The sequence below is a fragment of the Sorex araneus genome, chromosome 11, assembly GCF_027595985.1.
Source record: "Sorex araneus isolate mSorAra2 chromosome 11, mSorAra2.pri, whole genome shotgun sequence".
Classification (NCBI taxonomy): Eukaryota; Metazoa; Chordata; class Mammalia; order Eulipotyphla; family Soricidae; genus Sorex; species Sorex araneus.
This window is the reverse complement of record NC_073312.1, coordinates 48328868-48345565: the sequence shown is the minus strand read 5'-3', so window position 1 is coordinate 48345565 and position 16698 is coordinate 48328868. Positions and strand designations below refer to the sequence as shown.

Here is a 16698-nt window from a genome sequence, read left to right as displayed (position 1 = left end):
GTGCTCCAGGGTCACAGCCAAGAGTAAGCACTGAGCACCTCTGACTGTGCCCCATTTCCCCACCCTCCCCCCCAAAATAAAAACAAGTCATTTAAGAAGAAATTAAGAACAACTATTGAACTAGGATCTTTTAGGTAGATAGATGCTCAGGGGACCATGCAGTGCTAGGAATTCAGAACCTCAACATGCTACACGTTTTCAATCGAGCTACCTCTCTGGCTCTTACTTTTCTAGGGGCATGGGGATTAATTTTCGGACCATACCTCATAGGGCTTAAGTACCACTCCTGAGGCCTGCTGTTTATATGACCGTGCAATGCCAGGGATGAACCCAGGCCTTCTGCATGCACAGTATTTATTCGAACTATTTCCCTGCTCACTTTTTTTTTTTTCTTTTTGGGTCACACCCAGCGATGCACAGGGCTAACTCCTGGCTTTGCACTCAGGAATTACTCCTGGCAGTGCTTGGGGGACCATATGGGATGCCGGGGATCGAACCCGGGTCGGCCGCGTGCAAGGCAAACGCCCTACCCGCTGTGCTATTGCTCCAGCCCCTCCCTGCTCACTTTTTTTTATTATTATTCTTTTATTGATTCACCATGTGGAAACTTACAAAGCTTTCAGGTTAAAGTCTCAGTTATACAGTGCTCAAACACCCATCCCTTCACCAGTGCACATATTCCACCCCCAAGTCTCCCTGCTCACTTTTAAAGTGAATGAAAAAACTGGGCGGTGTGGTGCAGGGAGTGGGCCCAAGACTACTCCCAGCAATATTCTTTGCCTGGCTATGTGGTTCAGTGTTTAGGGTCCAGTGATACAGTGCTCTGAGAGGCCAGTAGGACCACCCCAGTGGTGTTCCAGGGCCAACAGGGTATCCCTTGAGTATTAACTGTGATGATAAGTATTCATTAGTGTTCCCTTATTCTGAAACCTGCCTATGAGGGCCTGTGGTAAGTATACAGGACTGGGCTTTGCTGGTGCTCTGGCAACAGGTCACAAAGCACTTGCACCTTGGTGGCCTTTCTGCCAACATTCTCTGGTTTTCCTGAGTTCCGTCCCTGCCTTTGTCTCAACAGGAATCTGGTTTCTGACAAGCAAGACTCCCTGGCTCAGTGTGCAGACTTCAGGAGCAGCCTGCCCTCTCAGGATGCCATGTTGTGTTCAGGACCCTTAGCCATAGTCCAAGGCCACGCCTCCACGTAAGTGACTGCAGTAAGGGGTAGTGATTGGGTTATGCAATCACTGTCCCACCTAGGCCTGCTTCCTGGTTAACTGTCCCCAGTACGCATCATCTGCTCAGCACAAGTTACTGGGTATTATCTTGAGGGGCTCAGATGCAGGCCCTGCCACTTCAAGGCTAACATGGCAGTCTGAGTTCCTCTGAGTCATGGAAAGTATTGGTGGGCAGTATTTTGGGTCAGGGGTGTAAGCCACTGTTCTTTCAGCTCAGGGGCTAGCCAAAGTGCAGGGTAGGAGATACCTGGGGTGCTAGAGCAGCCAAGAGGCCCCTGACTAGAAATTTGGAACTGCAGAACTAGTATCTAGTCTGTCCCCCTACTGGCTCCTCAGTTGTTACCCTTTGATGTGCTGTGGCAGCCTTCTGCTTTCGGAGGTCTGTGCTGTTTCATCATGCTCTGCTGCTCTCTACAGTTCTGGAAGGCAGGCGGCTCGTCTCTTCTCCGTGCCTCATGTGGTGCAGCAGGAGACTACCCTCGCCTATCTGGAGAACCAGGTTGCAGCAGCCCTCACTCTGCAGTCCAGCCATGAGTACCGCCATTGGCTCCTCCTCTACACGCGGTACCTAGTAAATGAAGGTGAGGTCCCTGGTGGCTCCCTCCATTCTCCCAGGCCTGGCTTGATCCCCATCCCAGCATGACCATCCTGAAAGCCCATGAATTACAGCAGAGGTTTGGTGGCTCAGGGCTCTCTGTACGTTTCTTCTTGGTCTCCCATCGACACTCCCAAATGTCCTGGCTTCCTGCTTTCCCATCAGTGAGGTGAACCATCAGTGCCCCATCTACCAGGTCTGTTGTGATCTGGGTAGTTCTGCAGTCATCCAGCCCCAGCCCCTGAATGAAGTAGACGCTGAGTGCCAGGAAAGAAAAAGAGTTGGGGGAGGATGCTCAGGAAGACAGGCCAGAAGGAGTAGATACAGAGCTCTGGCTCCAAACCCTCTATCACCTTAGAGGGCAAATACTCAGCAAGCCGAACACCACAAGGGACAGCATCTTTTCACAGTGTCCAGTTAGCCTGACTTCTCTTCCCGTCCTCAGTTCCTGTTCCCCTGACAGGGCCTGCCTACCTCTCCAGCCCAGCCAGGCCTCTTAAAGAATTCCTGTGTCCCCTCCCAATATCTTTAGTTCCACCTTTCCCCCTTACCACCTTCCATCTTGGTCAACAGAAAGCCTGGTGTGCTGGAAGTGGTGGCCGTACTATTCTTAGGTAACCTCCAGCAGCCTCTTTTTCAGAACTCTGCTAAACCAGTATCTTTCATAACAGTCTTCTCACATGAGCTTGGCCCCCAGAGCTTTTGCCTGGGACTAGCCCCCTTGAACGCCTCCTGAATTACCATGTAGCCACAGGTCTGGTTACAGAGTAGCCTATGCTGGCTTTGTTTTACTTTAAAAATACTTCTCATTTTATTCCTGATCTAGAGGGAAGAAAATTATATATAGAAAAGATAGGAAAATATGCAAACCCATACACATGTAACTCTCAGAAATCACTTGCCATGGTGCTTGTGATCCTGTAACTATGTATATCTACACCTTTGATAACCACCAATATAGCTAACTAGACTCAAAGGCCCCCTCTCTTCTCTCTTCAGCTTTCTCTTCCTTCTCTGTCTCTGTTACTGCCCAGTATGTGTGGTGACTTCTCTAAGTACTCAATCTTAAGAAGCCCTCACACCTTTGTGGGGGTATTTCTCACATCCTAGGCCTTGTACCCTGTTCTCCAAGAATACTTCCCTGGCTCTCTCCTTTTATACTTTGGTGTTGATCAGGTCAGATCCCTGCATAAACTCATTACCTTTTTTGGATCCTATGTGATCACTTCTACCAATTCTCTTCTCCCTTCTTCTGTATACCTGACCCGATCGATATCCACGCACAATTCACTTTCTTCTCTGTTCCTTGCTTCCGCAGTAGGGAAAGAACACAAGCTTTAAAGGGAGAGACACTCACTTTGTAAATTCCTCAGATTCTAGCTTCATCTCATTAATTCTCCATTCTTATCTTTGGGTGATTTCATCCATACCCTGTATTTAATTGGCAGGTACCACCCCCCTCCAGCCTTCATGTCAGTTACTCTACCTGCTATACCCATAATCCATGAGTTGATAGGCCTGCACCTGCTTCCTTCTGTTTTGCTCATTGATGCCCTCCTCAATCTAAATTCAGCCCTTTACTGTCTCCTTCCTCCTGACCCTGCTATTTTCTTACACCAGCTGCCAAAACATCTTCTCATATAAAACTGACCAACCTGCCCCCCTCCTTCAACAATTTCCCATATTCCCCATTACCTTGGTGAGTTTATCCTAGAGCTAGTCACATCTCAGATTTCCCATGGGCCCAACACACGGGATGCTGTTTATGTTGTCAAGGGGTTGGGTGAGAAACTGTCCTTAGGTTTTAGTGCCCCAAAATAAGAGATATGCAAGAGGCATTCTGACCATAGTAAATAAGCCTTTGTCCAGTCTGCTTTGATAGATACAACTACTTAGCATATTCTTGATTTTTTATTTCTTTTTGTAATGTGTTCCTATTTCTGTTCTGTTTTGTTTTTTGTTTTTGTTTTTGTTTTTTTTCTGTAATTAGGGTTTGAATATCGACTACGAGAAATATGCAAGGACTTACTGGGTCCGGTTCACTACTCCACTGGAAGCCAGTGGGAGTCAACGGTAGTGGTAGGTGCTTCTTTCATTCTTGCCACAAGAATTCTCTTGAACAGTGAAAGTTTTTTATAAGCCAGAGTGCTTTGAAATTCTTTAACATACAACCTCAGCATACTGCCTTGAGGCCCAACATTAGTGTGAGGGTATGATACTAGCTAGCACTGCACAATCTGGTAGGAGTGTTATCATCAGGCCTTGGGAGCACTCAGTCTCACACCTGAGCTAAGGAAGGCTACCTGGTAGGGATTGTGCATTTGCTAAGTAATAAAGATGAAAGATCCTGCCTATGTGGAAGTCAGAGTATTCAGGGAGTCAGAAATAATCAAGTAAGTAACACAGTCCACAAGACAAGTTTTATACTATGTGTTTGCTCAGAAAGAACAGCAAGATAAGTTTGCCTTGGAAAGAGTGGCCCTGGAAGACCTCAGAAGATATCTGAGGTGAAATCCAAGGATCAGAATGGGCCATCTCTACAGAGGACTGGGACGAGTTTACTGGTAGAAACGTTAGTAAATGCAAAGAAGACTTGATCCATTGAAACTTCGGTGCCTGGAACATGGTATTAAGCAAAGGAAGGGATGTTATAAAGTGAGGCAAGAGAGCACAGTAAGTAGATCATGCAAGGGCAGCAGAGGCTATAAAAGGAGTTTGCACAGAGTTTATCTGAATGGATAGGAAAACAGTTTCTCTTTCAACAAGTTTTCCAACGGTCCTGGTAGAAGATGATGGTGACTTGGATCAGTGTGATAGCCATGGAAAGGGAAAAGGAAACAGATTCAAAATGTATTTTGGAGGCAAAACCAGCAGGATTTGGTGGGTGGGCAAAGTAGATATGAAATGGATAAGGGCTGGAGCAATAGCACAGCAGGTAGGGTGTTTGCTTTGCACACGGCCAACCGGGGTTTGATTCCCAGCATCCCATATGGTCCCCTGAGCACCGCCAGGGATTCCCCTGTGCATCACCAGGTGTGACCCAAAAAGCAAAAAATAAGATAAAATAAGATAAAATGGGTAAGGCTAAGGAAGAGTTGGACATGTGGTCACTTCCAGAGTTACTTGTCTTTCACAAGTGAATGCTAGTGCACAGATTGAGTTTGGAAAGAAACAGGTTGGTTAGACCTGAGTCAAGAGTTGATGGAGCACCTGTTGTGACCAAGGGATGGCAGCAGTGAGACAGGGCCAGCTGAAACCCCACCGCCAGAGAGCTACATTCTGTGGACAGAGACTCATTCTAAACAAATAAGTATATATAATATATTAATAGAGGTGGGTGCTGTGAAAAGAACTAGATAGGAGAATACAAATACTGGCATTTTATATTGAATGATTTAAGAAAGCCTAACTGACCAGAAACCAGGAAAAAGAGCGATAGAGGTCCATGCGTATTTGGTAGGAAAACATCCAGGCAAATATAATGGTCTGGAGTTGAGAAGTTATAGTGTGCAATAGGAACAGAATACAGATAGAAGGGTGTTGAGATCAGAAAGGTCACGGAGGGTAGGTCATCACAATGGTCTGTACTTGGGTCTCCTATGTTTTTTATTGCATTTTCATTTTAATGTAATGGATCTTAATTTGAAATCCTATGTTCAAAGTCAGTTCTTAGAGCTATGAAGGTACTGTGCCACAGACTTTTGGCATCCTCTAGTGCTAATAAGTCAGCCACAAATTTAATTTCCGTTGTTTTTTAAATTCTTTTGGAAGCCTCTTGGTAATTTGAAACTTCACAAAATTCTGTATATTTTGTTCAGTCCTGTGGGTTTTCCTAGGTTCTCTTTGATTATAGTTTTCTTTTCATTTTCCCTATCCTCAGAAAAATAGAATGTCCTGTCCTTTTAAAATCCATGTCAGTTATAGTTTCAATTCCCTCCAGATTTCAACTTACTCTTTTAATTTGCTTGAGTTTGGTTATTTTATTTCAACATTGTATGTCTGAGAGTTGTAGTATTGAGGCTCTCTGTTTCAGTTGCCTTGTCTGAGCTGGTTTTCGTTCATACTGTCTTATTAAGTTGTCTGGTTGATTTTACCTGTCTGCTGGATATAATATTTAAAAGTTATTGGTATAAGTGGTTTGAGATCTCAGGTGATGATGCCTTTTTCCACAGAAAACTTTATTTGCCACCATCAGCTCTAGAACTATCCAGCTCACAAGGCCTTCACAATCTAGTTTAGGAATCAAAGTTTCCAGGCTGCCTGGGAACTTAAAACTGGACACTAGTTGCTATAAGTGATTGTTTTACTTCCAGTTTACCCATTTCTAGAGTTCATCCCTTTGGGTACCAGCACAAAGAAAGGGTGATTTTCCAGGGGCCTCCACTTTTCCAGCAGCCCTAGAGGGCCCTGTTTTGGTTCCCTTCTAATATCTGACAGAAACATAACCAGTCTCTTCTTCATGAGTAAATGTTCCAAAGACAAAGATACTCTCTCCATATTCCTACCTTCCTCATATTTTGGTCTGATTACTTGTCACTGGAGGTTAAATGTCTTAATGTTTGTTTCTGTTTAATCATTATTATCCCCTTTTCTCAGCAGATAGGGTTGTTCTGAATTGGCTGATCTTATTACAGAATTAAAGCACTATGTTGGAGTGGGAATGGGGGCAACAACACCCAGATGTGCTCAGGCTTATTCCTGGCTCTGTGCTCAGGAATCATTCCTAGTGGGGTTAAGAGACCATATGTGGTACTGGAGATCTACATGCAAGGCAAGAGCCCAGCCTACTATACCATCTCTGTGACTTTACATTTTTCTCTTTTAATTTATTCTCTTCCCTGGATCATCTGCCTTTTCTGATTCACTCTGATTTCTGATTTGGTTTTTTGGTGCTCGTTATTTGAGCGGTAGGAAGGATTGGATCACATCAGGCAATACTCAAGGACTGCTCATGACTTGTGTCAAGGTTGATAACTGATAATACTCAGGGACCATATGCAGAGTTAGTGATAGGACACATGCAAGGCAAGCACATTAACCCCTGTGCTATCTCCCCAGCACTGTTGTCGTTACTTTTGAACATTTTCTCTTATTCAGAAAGATAGATAAGATAGAAGTTAGTGTGTAGAAGCACAATTTTTGTTCAGGGTTGGGAGTAATGGGGGAACCTTCCAAGCATTTAAAGTACCCCAGTTATTTCAGTCAGACCAGATACTCATTTTGGGGTGTTACTCATGCCATTGGTGCTGGAGGCCATCAGAGCCACCCCAGTGGTGCTTAAAGTGTCAGTAATCAAACTCAGGGCCTTGCATGTTCAAGACTTTGCCCTGAGCAGTTTAGAGTGTGTGTGTGTGTGTGTGTGTGTGTGTGTGTGTGTGTGTGTGTGTGTGTATCTGTCTGTCTTTCTGTCTGTCTGTCTGTCTGTCTGTCTGTCTTGGGGCTACACACCCATCTGTACTTAGAGCTTACTCAGGGCCTTGCATGTTCAGAACTTTACCCTTGAACAGTTGTGTGTGTGTGTGTGTGTGTGTGTGTGTGTGTGTGTGTGTGTGTGTGTGTGTGTGTGTGTGTGTCTTGGGGCTACACACCCATCTGCACTTAGAGCTTACTCCTGGCTGTTTGCTCAGGCATCACTCCTGACAGTCTTGGAGGACCATATGGGATCCCAGGAATTAAGCCCAGATCAGTTGCATGTAAGGCAAGTGCCTTATCCATTGTACTATCTCCCTGGCTCTGAACTATTTAGCATCCCCCCTTTTCCTTCTTGCAGTACTGGAGCTCAAACTCAAAAACATGGCAGATTTTTGTTAAAGTTGTTGAATTCCTGCATTAATCCTACTACATCTTTGTAGGATCATTAGGGTGTTCTATGTATATCACATTATCTCCCAGAGAAAGTCACTTGCTGTACATAAGGTTGACCCTGATTTAATTGTAGCCCCCCATGCACTGCCAGGTCTGACCTCCCCAACCCTGCAACAACAACAAAAAAGATTACATTTGCAGTCAGATAAATCTATTCTCTTTCTTTCCAATTTGGATTCATTTTGAGATTTTTTTTTTCCCATAGTTCTGCCTGTGACTTCTGCCCTAAATAGAAGTGGCTATGATAGGCATTCTAGTCCTGCTCTGACCTTAAAGAAAAAGCTTTCAATTTTAACATTGTTAGCTTTGGATTTTCTATATGCAGTCTTTCTTACATTGAGATGATTTCCTTTTGTTACTAGTCTGTTGAGTTTCTTTGTCTATTCTTGGCTTGGGGTCACACACAGCAGTATTTGGAAGTACTCCCGGTATTGCTCAAGTGTCACTCCCACCACTGCCTGGGGACCATGAGAACCAGACATAGGAACATAGGTCTCTCGTGTACAAAGCATGTGCTCAGCCCGCTGAAATAATATCTCTGACCCCTTAATAATGAACAAGTATTGGATTTTAACAATTGAGGTTGGTCTTGTAATTTATTTCTCCCTTCATTTTGTTAATGTGAAAGGAATATTATAGTAATTGGTTTTTGTTAAACAATCTTGCATTCCAGTAGTAAGTGCTACTTGGCCATAAAGTATAATCCTTTCAGTGAGTTGTTGAATGCTATTTGCTGATATTTGGTTCAGGATCTTTTTCAGTGTTCAAAAGGGATATTTGTAGTATTTTTCTTATAGTGTGTGATGTCAGAGTACTGGTGGTCTCACAGATTTAATTTGGAAATACTCCCGATAGAGGATTTGTGTTAATATTTTAAATGCTTGGTAAAATTCACCAGTGAAGACATTTGGGTTCTACTTTTTTCTTGAGGTGGGGGGGTTTTGATTACTGGTTTAATTTTTCTAGTTAAAGATTGGATCACATTTTCTATTTTTTTAATAAGTCTTGATCATGTTTCTAGCAATTTGTCCATTTTTAATCTATTATCTTATTTGCATATAATTACAGTGTTTAATCTTTTTTATTTTTGTGCATTTATAAGCGAAGATTTATGTAATTGATTTGAGATCTTTTGTTCAGTGATTTTAATGGTATTTCTTCCTAGCCAGTGCCTTTGCTGTGTCTCATAATTTGTGTGTGTGTGTGTCTCATAATTTTTAATGTGTTTTTGTTTGTCTCAAAATACATTTACATTCTCTTGTAATTTTTTTGGGGGGGCAGGGATCAAACTTTGTGACTCTTATTAAAGGAACTTATACTACTCGGCTGTGTTCCCAGGTTTCTTTAAATCTTGAATAATTTTTGTTTAATTTCCAAATAATTTTTTTTTCTTTTTGGGTCACACCCAGCTATGCACAGGGATAACACCTGGCTCTGCACTCAGAAATTACTCCTGACAGTGCTCGGGACTATATGGGATGCTGGGATTCGAACCCAGTTCGGACTTGTGCAAGGCAAACGCCCTACCCACTGTGCTATCCGATGCTCCAGTCCCAATTTCCAAATAATTTTAGGAAAAAAAAATTCCCTCTTTTCTTTTCTTTTCTTTTCTTTTTTTTTTGTTTTGGCTTGTTTGTTTTTGGCTTTTTTGGATTATACCTGGAGATGATCAGGGGTTACTCCTGACTCTGCACTCAGGAATTACTCCTGGCATTGCTCAAGGGATCATATGGGATGCCAGGGATTGAGCCTGGGTCAGCCACATGCAAAGCGAATGTCCCACCTGCTGTACTATTACTATTACTATTTTCCATTTTTTAATTTATTGATTTATAGTTTCATTGTATTTAGAAAAAAATACTTTTATGATTTCATCCTCTTAAAACTTACTGAGTCTTGTTCTGTGACCCAACACCTATCCTGGAGAATGGTTCACCTATTTTATAAAATATGTTTTTTTTTATTGGATAAAATGTATTTTAAATTGTCTGTTTGGTCCAGTTAATCATTGATCCAATGACCATCATCAGTTTGATTATTGATGCAGACTGTTTTCAGAGTTCCAAAAGATGACTCTTGTGACTTTGAAAGTGCCTGGGCAGTAGGACGTACTATCTTAATCCCTATACCTTTTCATTTTCTAACTCAGATTTGACCTCCACAATCTGAAATATCTAGCAATGAAAAATAAATATTTTTAGGTCCTGTATTTCTTACTGGTCTTTCATATTCTGTTTGTTGAAATGGTATTTGAAGTCCAGTACCTAAAACTGTTTGTTCTTTTGATCAGATGTTTAATTCATCTATTTAGAAACTTGACTTTTGGTCAAGTTTCTAAATATATTCCTAATTCCTACATCTTCAGGGATACTGACCATTGTGTTATTATAAACTGTCCTTTTTCACTGTAGTGGTTTTGGTTTTGTTTTTAACTTGAAGTTTGGGTCCACACCTGGCAGCAGGGTGCTTCAAGGACTATTCTTGGCCCTGTGCACAGGGGTGACCCCTGGCACTCATTAGGAGACCATACGTGGTGCCAGGGGTTTTATTCAGGATCCCAGCCACCATGACTGCATCAAGACAAATGCCTTACCTCCTGCATATATCTCTGGCCCCCTGACAATAGCATTTTACTCTTTGTATGGCACAAGTATAATCACCCCTTTTCTATTCATGGAATTTCATTTTTTACTTCCCCATCATTCTTTGTTGTTGTCATTGTTGTTCTAATTTAAGAGCGCACACCCTTGGTTGAGGGGCTCACTAGTGTTACACACTTGGTTTTAGTGTGTCAGCGATTGCACACTTGCTGTAGAGCCAGAGATCAGACTCACCTTTATACCTACAGTAAGCCACAAACTTGAGCCAGGAGATACCTTTTTCTTTTTCTGGCCTTTCACTTTCAACCTATGTGTGTGCTATGTGTGGTTTAAAGTGAGTACTTCCCTAGACAGCATGTACTTGGATCTTGTGTTGTATCCATTTAGTGGGTATGGGAGGGGCGGATATTAACCCATTTATAATTTTAACTATTGGCAGATAGAATTAGTATTCTCATTGTTGTTTTCTGTTTCATAGCTTTTCTAGTTTGATTAGTTTTGGTTTTGATTTTTCTGTCACACAAGACATATGTGGTATGGGATATTTGAATTCCTTGTAAAGCAAGTGCTTTACCTCCTGTACTATCCCTTCACCCCAGGTTTCATAGCTCTTTACTCCTTATTTCCTGCTTTACTGTACTCCTTTATATTTAGTTTGGGGGCTTGGGTTTTTTTTTGTTTGTTTGTTTGTTTTTTGGTGGGGAGGATGAGTTCAAAAGTGTGGGTGCGAAACACGTGTGTTCAGTGGCCAAGAGTCTCTTCTCCAGGCCTCCCCAGCAAAGGAACAAAGAGACAGGGGGCTCATGGATAGATCGTAAAAATGGCCTTTTTAGTGCATTATATACTTATAATGGTCTATAAGTATACTTATAGAACATCTGAAGGGGGTTGAGGTATAGGACTACACATAGGTGTGATTGATCATCTACAGAGGTAAACCATTTCGGTGGAGGCAGTTTTCTTGGGGAGATTAACTCAAGGAGACACTCTGTCTCCCAGGTACATCTATATTGCTTTTTTCTTTTCTTTAATTGTATCTACAAAACAATTAAGCTTACTTCTTATTAATACTTGAAGTTATTTGGATAAACACAGTAAGAGATATAGATTCCAAACTTAGTGCTCTGGGCTCTGGGGGCAAGGCTTTTACCATAAATCTCAGACTAAGTCCTCAGGTCAGTTCACCTTGTCTTTCCCCATGGAGGTCCTGTCTCAAGTCCATAGCAGATTGCATCAAGACCATGCTTTTATGCTTTCTAGATTGTCATTCAAATGCCAGGATAGCTTCCCCGCTCACACTGTGTCCATCTCAGTCCCACGCAGGACCTCCCTTTGTAGGGTATTGGGAACTACGACACCCAAAGCCTGAGTTAAATAATTATGATGGGTGCCCAAGAGTAGATATATATCAGAATAAATCAGCTCCCAGATTTTAGGAGCATAGCATTGATGATCTTTCTGTATTTACCAAATAATATTACTCTACAGTAAAATATGAAAAGGCTATAAGAGAAATAGAAAAGCAAGTCATTCACTACAAATACAAAGTCCAGAGTTATCAGAAAGTTTGACTTATAAGTAACAAAGAATGACTTGGTGAATTATGACAATGAGAGGTAAAACAAAGGGAAGGTTAAAGATAAACTCAGGGGATTGGGGTGCTCACAAGAGCATTATAAGCTTCTCTGGGAGGAGGAAAAGGGGCAATTACCTGATGAAGCCTAAAATATTTAGGTTAATATCCAGCAGGGGACCAGAGCTGATGTTTCTTTGTTTTGTTTTTATTAAAATAATATTGGTTTATTAAAATTTCAGAATTCCAAAACCTGAATCATATGCTGTTTATATGCTATTCATAATCAGAAATAGAAAACAAATTGTCAGGGCCGGAGCGATAGCACAGCGGGTAGGGCGTTTGCCTTGCACGCGGCCAACCCGGGTTCGATCCCCGGCATCCCATATGGTCCCCCAAGCACCGCCAGGAGTAATTCCTGAGTGCAAAGCCAGGAGTAACCCCTGAGCATCGCTGGGTGTGACCCAAAAAAGCAAAAAAAAAAAAAACAAATTGTCTAGTATTGCCTTTTCAGCAGGTCTGAGTGTTGAGGGAAAATCCCAAATAATAATGGTTGGTCTGGTGTTGAATCAAAGTGTAATCAAAGTAGAGAGAGTAATGTGAAAATCATCTGCTACACAGGTAGAAGGAGGGTGTGGGATGGGGGAGTATACTGGGGTTTTTTGGTGGTGGAAAATGTGCACTGGTAAAGGGACAGGTGTTTCATCATTGTATGACTGAGACTTAAACCCGAAAGCTTTGTAACTGTTCTCACGGTGATTCCATAAATCAATTTATAATAATAATAATGGTTTATAATGCTATACAAATTTCAGGTGTACAATGTTATGCTTGAGAGCATCTGTATATACAATAATATAATCACTATCAAAAGTCTAGTTGCCATACACTATAACCACTTGAGCCCCCTTTATCTTTTACCCATCATATATCTCCTTCTCTCATATAATTGCTTTTGAGATGTAGAATCTTAAAGATTGTTTTTGTTTTGTTTCTTTATCTTTCACCTATGAGTGAAGTTATGTGGTATTTACCTTTCTTTGCCTGGCTTATTTCACTTACTATAAAGCCCTAATAATCGATAATTTTATGTTTTATAATTAGTGTTCATATTCTTTATCTTTTTTTTTTTCTTTTTGGCTTTTTGTGTCACACCGGGCGATGCACAGGGGTTACTCCTCGCTCATGCACTCAGGAATTACTCCTGGCGGTGCTCAGGGGACCATGTGGGATGCTGGGAATCAAACCCGGGTTTGCCGCGTGCAAGGCAAACACCCTACCTGCTGTGCTATGGCTCCAGCCCAGTGTTCATATTTTTTATATTTGTCTTTATCCATTCTGGACTCTGAAGTTGTTTCTATTTTGGAATACCTCTCATCCCAACTTGGGTTGTGTAACTCCTTTCTTTTACTTTAATGGCCTTTTTCTCTCCTCATATTTCCTAGATAAAATTATTTTATTTCAGAAAATATATATATATAATTTTTTTGTTTGGGGGTGGGGCCACACCCAGCTCTGCTCAGGGCTGACCCTTGTTCTGCATTCAGCAGGTAAGCCTTGGTGGGCTTAGGTGCCGGGGATCAAAGCAAGGCAAGCACCTCACCCACTGTACTATCTCTCCAGCCCCCAAATTCATATTTCAGTGTAATATTGTAGCTTAATTAGAAAGATAGTGTTAAATTATTATAAAAATAACTTTTTAAGAAGAATAGTTTAAATGACATCATTGAAAAGCAGGTAGTATCTGCTTTTTTTCTAGAAAGAGTTTCTAAAAAACTCTTTAGAAAGAGTTTTTTTCTAAACTCTTTTTCACGGAGGAATTAAAATAGAGTCCAGAGGTCCTATTTGGAATATATAAAATACCTGGGATGCAATCCAAAATGATTCAAAGGAAGAATCAGGATAATAAAACCCATTCTCAAAAAAAAAGAAAAATCAATGTAGACCAATCCTGTATGAAACCAAATATTGATTTGAAAGGGGGAAAAAAATCAAACATCTATTATAATTGCTTTTAGTAATTGAGTATAAAATATGCTAATAATAAGGAATTACAACAGAAATACAATTTATTTTAAAGTAACCAAATAGGGAATGGAGAGATAGTATATCAGGTAGGGTGCTAGCCTTGCATGTGGTGGCCTGGGTTCAAGAACCAACCTAGATTTAATCCCTGGTACCTCATCTGGTCCTCCTAGCACCACCAGGAGTAACCCCTAAGCATCTTGGGGTGTAGTTAAAACAAAAAAAAAACTTAAGGGGCCAGAGTGATAGTACAGTGGGTAGAGCATTTGCCTTGCATGCATTTGACACAGGTGCAATCCCTGGCATTTCATATGGTCCCCAAACACCGTCAGGAGTGATTTCTGAGTGCAGAGCCAGGACCTGAGTATTGCCAGGTGTGACCCAAAAAGCCAAAAATAAAACACTTAAATAACGTAGCTCAAGAAGTTGAACACATGCCTGGAAAGTATGAGACCCTGAGTTCTGTCCCTCATACCACATGCTTCTTTCCCAGCACCATATCCCCAGATCCCATATATGTTTTGAATATCAGAATTCTAACCTGGCTTTTTTTTTTCCTATTGATGTTTTCATGTTGTTTTCCTGATTTCTGTTTTGTTATCTAGTCTCATTCCCTTGTACATATTTGGTTTGGGGGCCACATCTGGTGGTGTTCAGCGGTTACTCTTGGCTCTGCACTCAGGAATCACTCCTGGTGGGGCTCAGGGGACCATATGGTGTTCTGGAGATCAAGGTTGGCCACATGCAAGGCAAGCACCCTACCCACTGTATTATCGATCCTGCCCGCCACGTTTCTTAAAGGTTCATATTAGATTTATTTTGGTGCTTAGAATGGTTCATGTTTCCATTTCTTTGCCTTGTAATCATTTGATTATTGAGCATTTGTATTAAAATATGAGACGGGGGGCTGGAGTGATAGCACAGCGGGTAGGGCATTTGCCTTGCACACAGCCAACACAGGTTCGATTCCCAGCATCCCATATGGTCCCCAGCACTGCCAGGAGTAATTCCTGAGTGCAGAGGCAGGAGTAACCCCTGTGCACTGCTTTTTGGGTATGATCCAAAAAGCAAAAAAAAAAAAAACATGACACAGGGACTGAAGCGATAGTACAGCCGGTAGGGTGTTTGCCCCGCACGCAGTCAACCCGGGTTCTACTCCCAGCATCCCATCTGGTCCCCCGAGCACCGTCAGGAGTGATTCCTGAGTGCAGAGCCAGGAGTAACCCCTGAGCATTGCCAGGTGTGACACAAAAAGAAAAAAAAATAATTTAAAAAAAAATAAATGAGACAGAGAAGGAAAGAGGGCCAGACTGATAGTGCAGCAGGTAGGGTGCTTGCTTTACACATGGCCCACCCAAGTTTGATACTCGGCACCCCATATTGGTACCTAGGACCCACAGGAATGATCTCTGAGTGAAGAATCAGGAGTAAGCCCTGAGCACTCCAGGTGTGACCCCCAAACAAAGAAAAATAAAACAGCCACTTTGGGCCTAGAGAGATAGTACAAAGGTTAAAGGCCTTATAGGCAGCTTACCCCAGTTTGATCCCTGGCACCATATGGACCCCAACATCCCTGGAGGCCCCCAGCACTGCCAGAGTGACCCCCATAATCCACAGTACTACAGAGTTTGACCAGCTCATCTTGGGGCCCTGGCATTCAACTGCCTTCCCAGTTGACTGAGAATTACCGTGAGGGGCTCCCAGGTCTGAACACTGCTTGGGAAGCTCTCCCTTGCCCCCCCCCCCCAAAAAAAAAGCAGGTACCTTTTGCAGTATTTATTGACTGGCTTCATTCTGAAGACTCACAAATCAGGCCTTTGCATGTGCTTTTTCCCCCCCAATATTTATGACTGCTTTTTAGATGTCTTTAGTTTTGCTGAGAGTCTCACTTCTGCATCTTTCCAACCCCTACATTGTTTTATATATATAAAACAATGTATATATATAACAATGTATATATATATGCACATATATATACAGTACTACACATATATGTATATATACATACATACATATGTGTAGTACTGTTCATAATTCTTTGCTCTCAGGTACCCACAGGCCTGCCTCTCCTGCAGCTCTCATATACCACAGTGTTTCTGTCAGCACTCTTGAGTTGGGCAAGACAAAAAACTAGTCCCTTGGGCATTCATGTTGCAATCTTAAAAATTAGAAGTAATTTTCATTTTTTTCCTTCCATCCCAAAGAAGAAATAATAGCTAAGCAACTTCTTTCTAATTGTGCTGCACCAGGGAGTCAGAAAGAGAAGCAAGAATAAAATAGCACAAATTTTTTGACTGTTTTGAGGGTGGTTTTTTTCTCATCTGTGTGTTTAGTTATGTAGCTTCGGGTTTGGTGGTTTGTTTTGGTTTTTTTGCTCTTTCCTTGAGGATCAAACCAAGTCCTTCCACATAGGCAGCACATGCTATAACCAAGATAAGTAATTCTCAGCCCTTTGCTGCAACTGTCTTTCATCCTTTACTTTAGTTATAGGTTTGATTATTGTTGGTTTGGGGGTTATACCTATAGTTGCTGCTCAAGGACTCTGCAGCTTGGTGTTCAGGGGTCTAATTCCAGCAGAACAGTACTCAGGGAAGTATGTGGTGCCAGGATTTGAATCCAGGACTCCATCGTGCAAAATATCTCTCTGACCCTCTGCAGGTTTTTGGATGTTTGTTTTTTTATTCATTAATTTGAATTTGTATGGTCTTTCCTTTGCTTTTATTTTGTTTTATCAGATGGGGCCGGAGTGATAGGACATCGGGTAGGGCATTTGTCTTGCACGAGGCTGACCTGGGTTCAATCCCCAGC

The 16698-nt window shown here is 42.0% G+C and overlaps 1 protein-coding gene across 3 annotated transcripts in view; it reads left to right on the top strand.

Moving 5' to 3' along the window:
* Nucleotides 1-16698, top strand: part of LOC101551916 (protein HIRA) — a 91384-nt gene that overhangs the window by 68953 nt on the left and 5733 nt on the right. For 2 of the 3 annotated variants that reach the window (XM_055119578.1, XM_055119580.1), the window contains 2 exons: nucleotides 1076-1198; nucleotides 1650-1813. In XM_055119578.1, coding sequence (XP_054975553.1) covers nucleotides 1076-1198; nucleotides 1650-1813 — 287 coding nt within the window. Of the gene's footprint in view, nucleotides 1-1075; nucleotides 1199-1649; nucleotides 1814-3817; nucleotides 3907-16698 lie in introns of all 3 variants that reach the window. The other variant, XM_055119579.1, reaches the window with a different exon arrangement.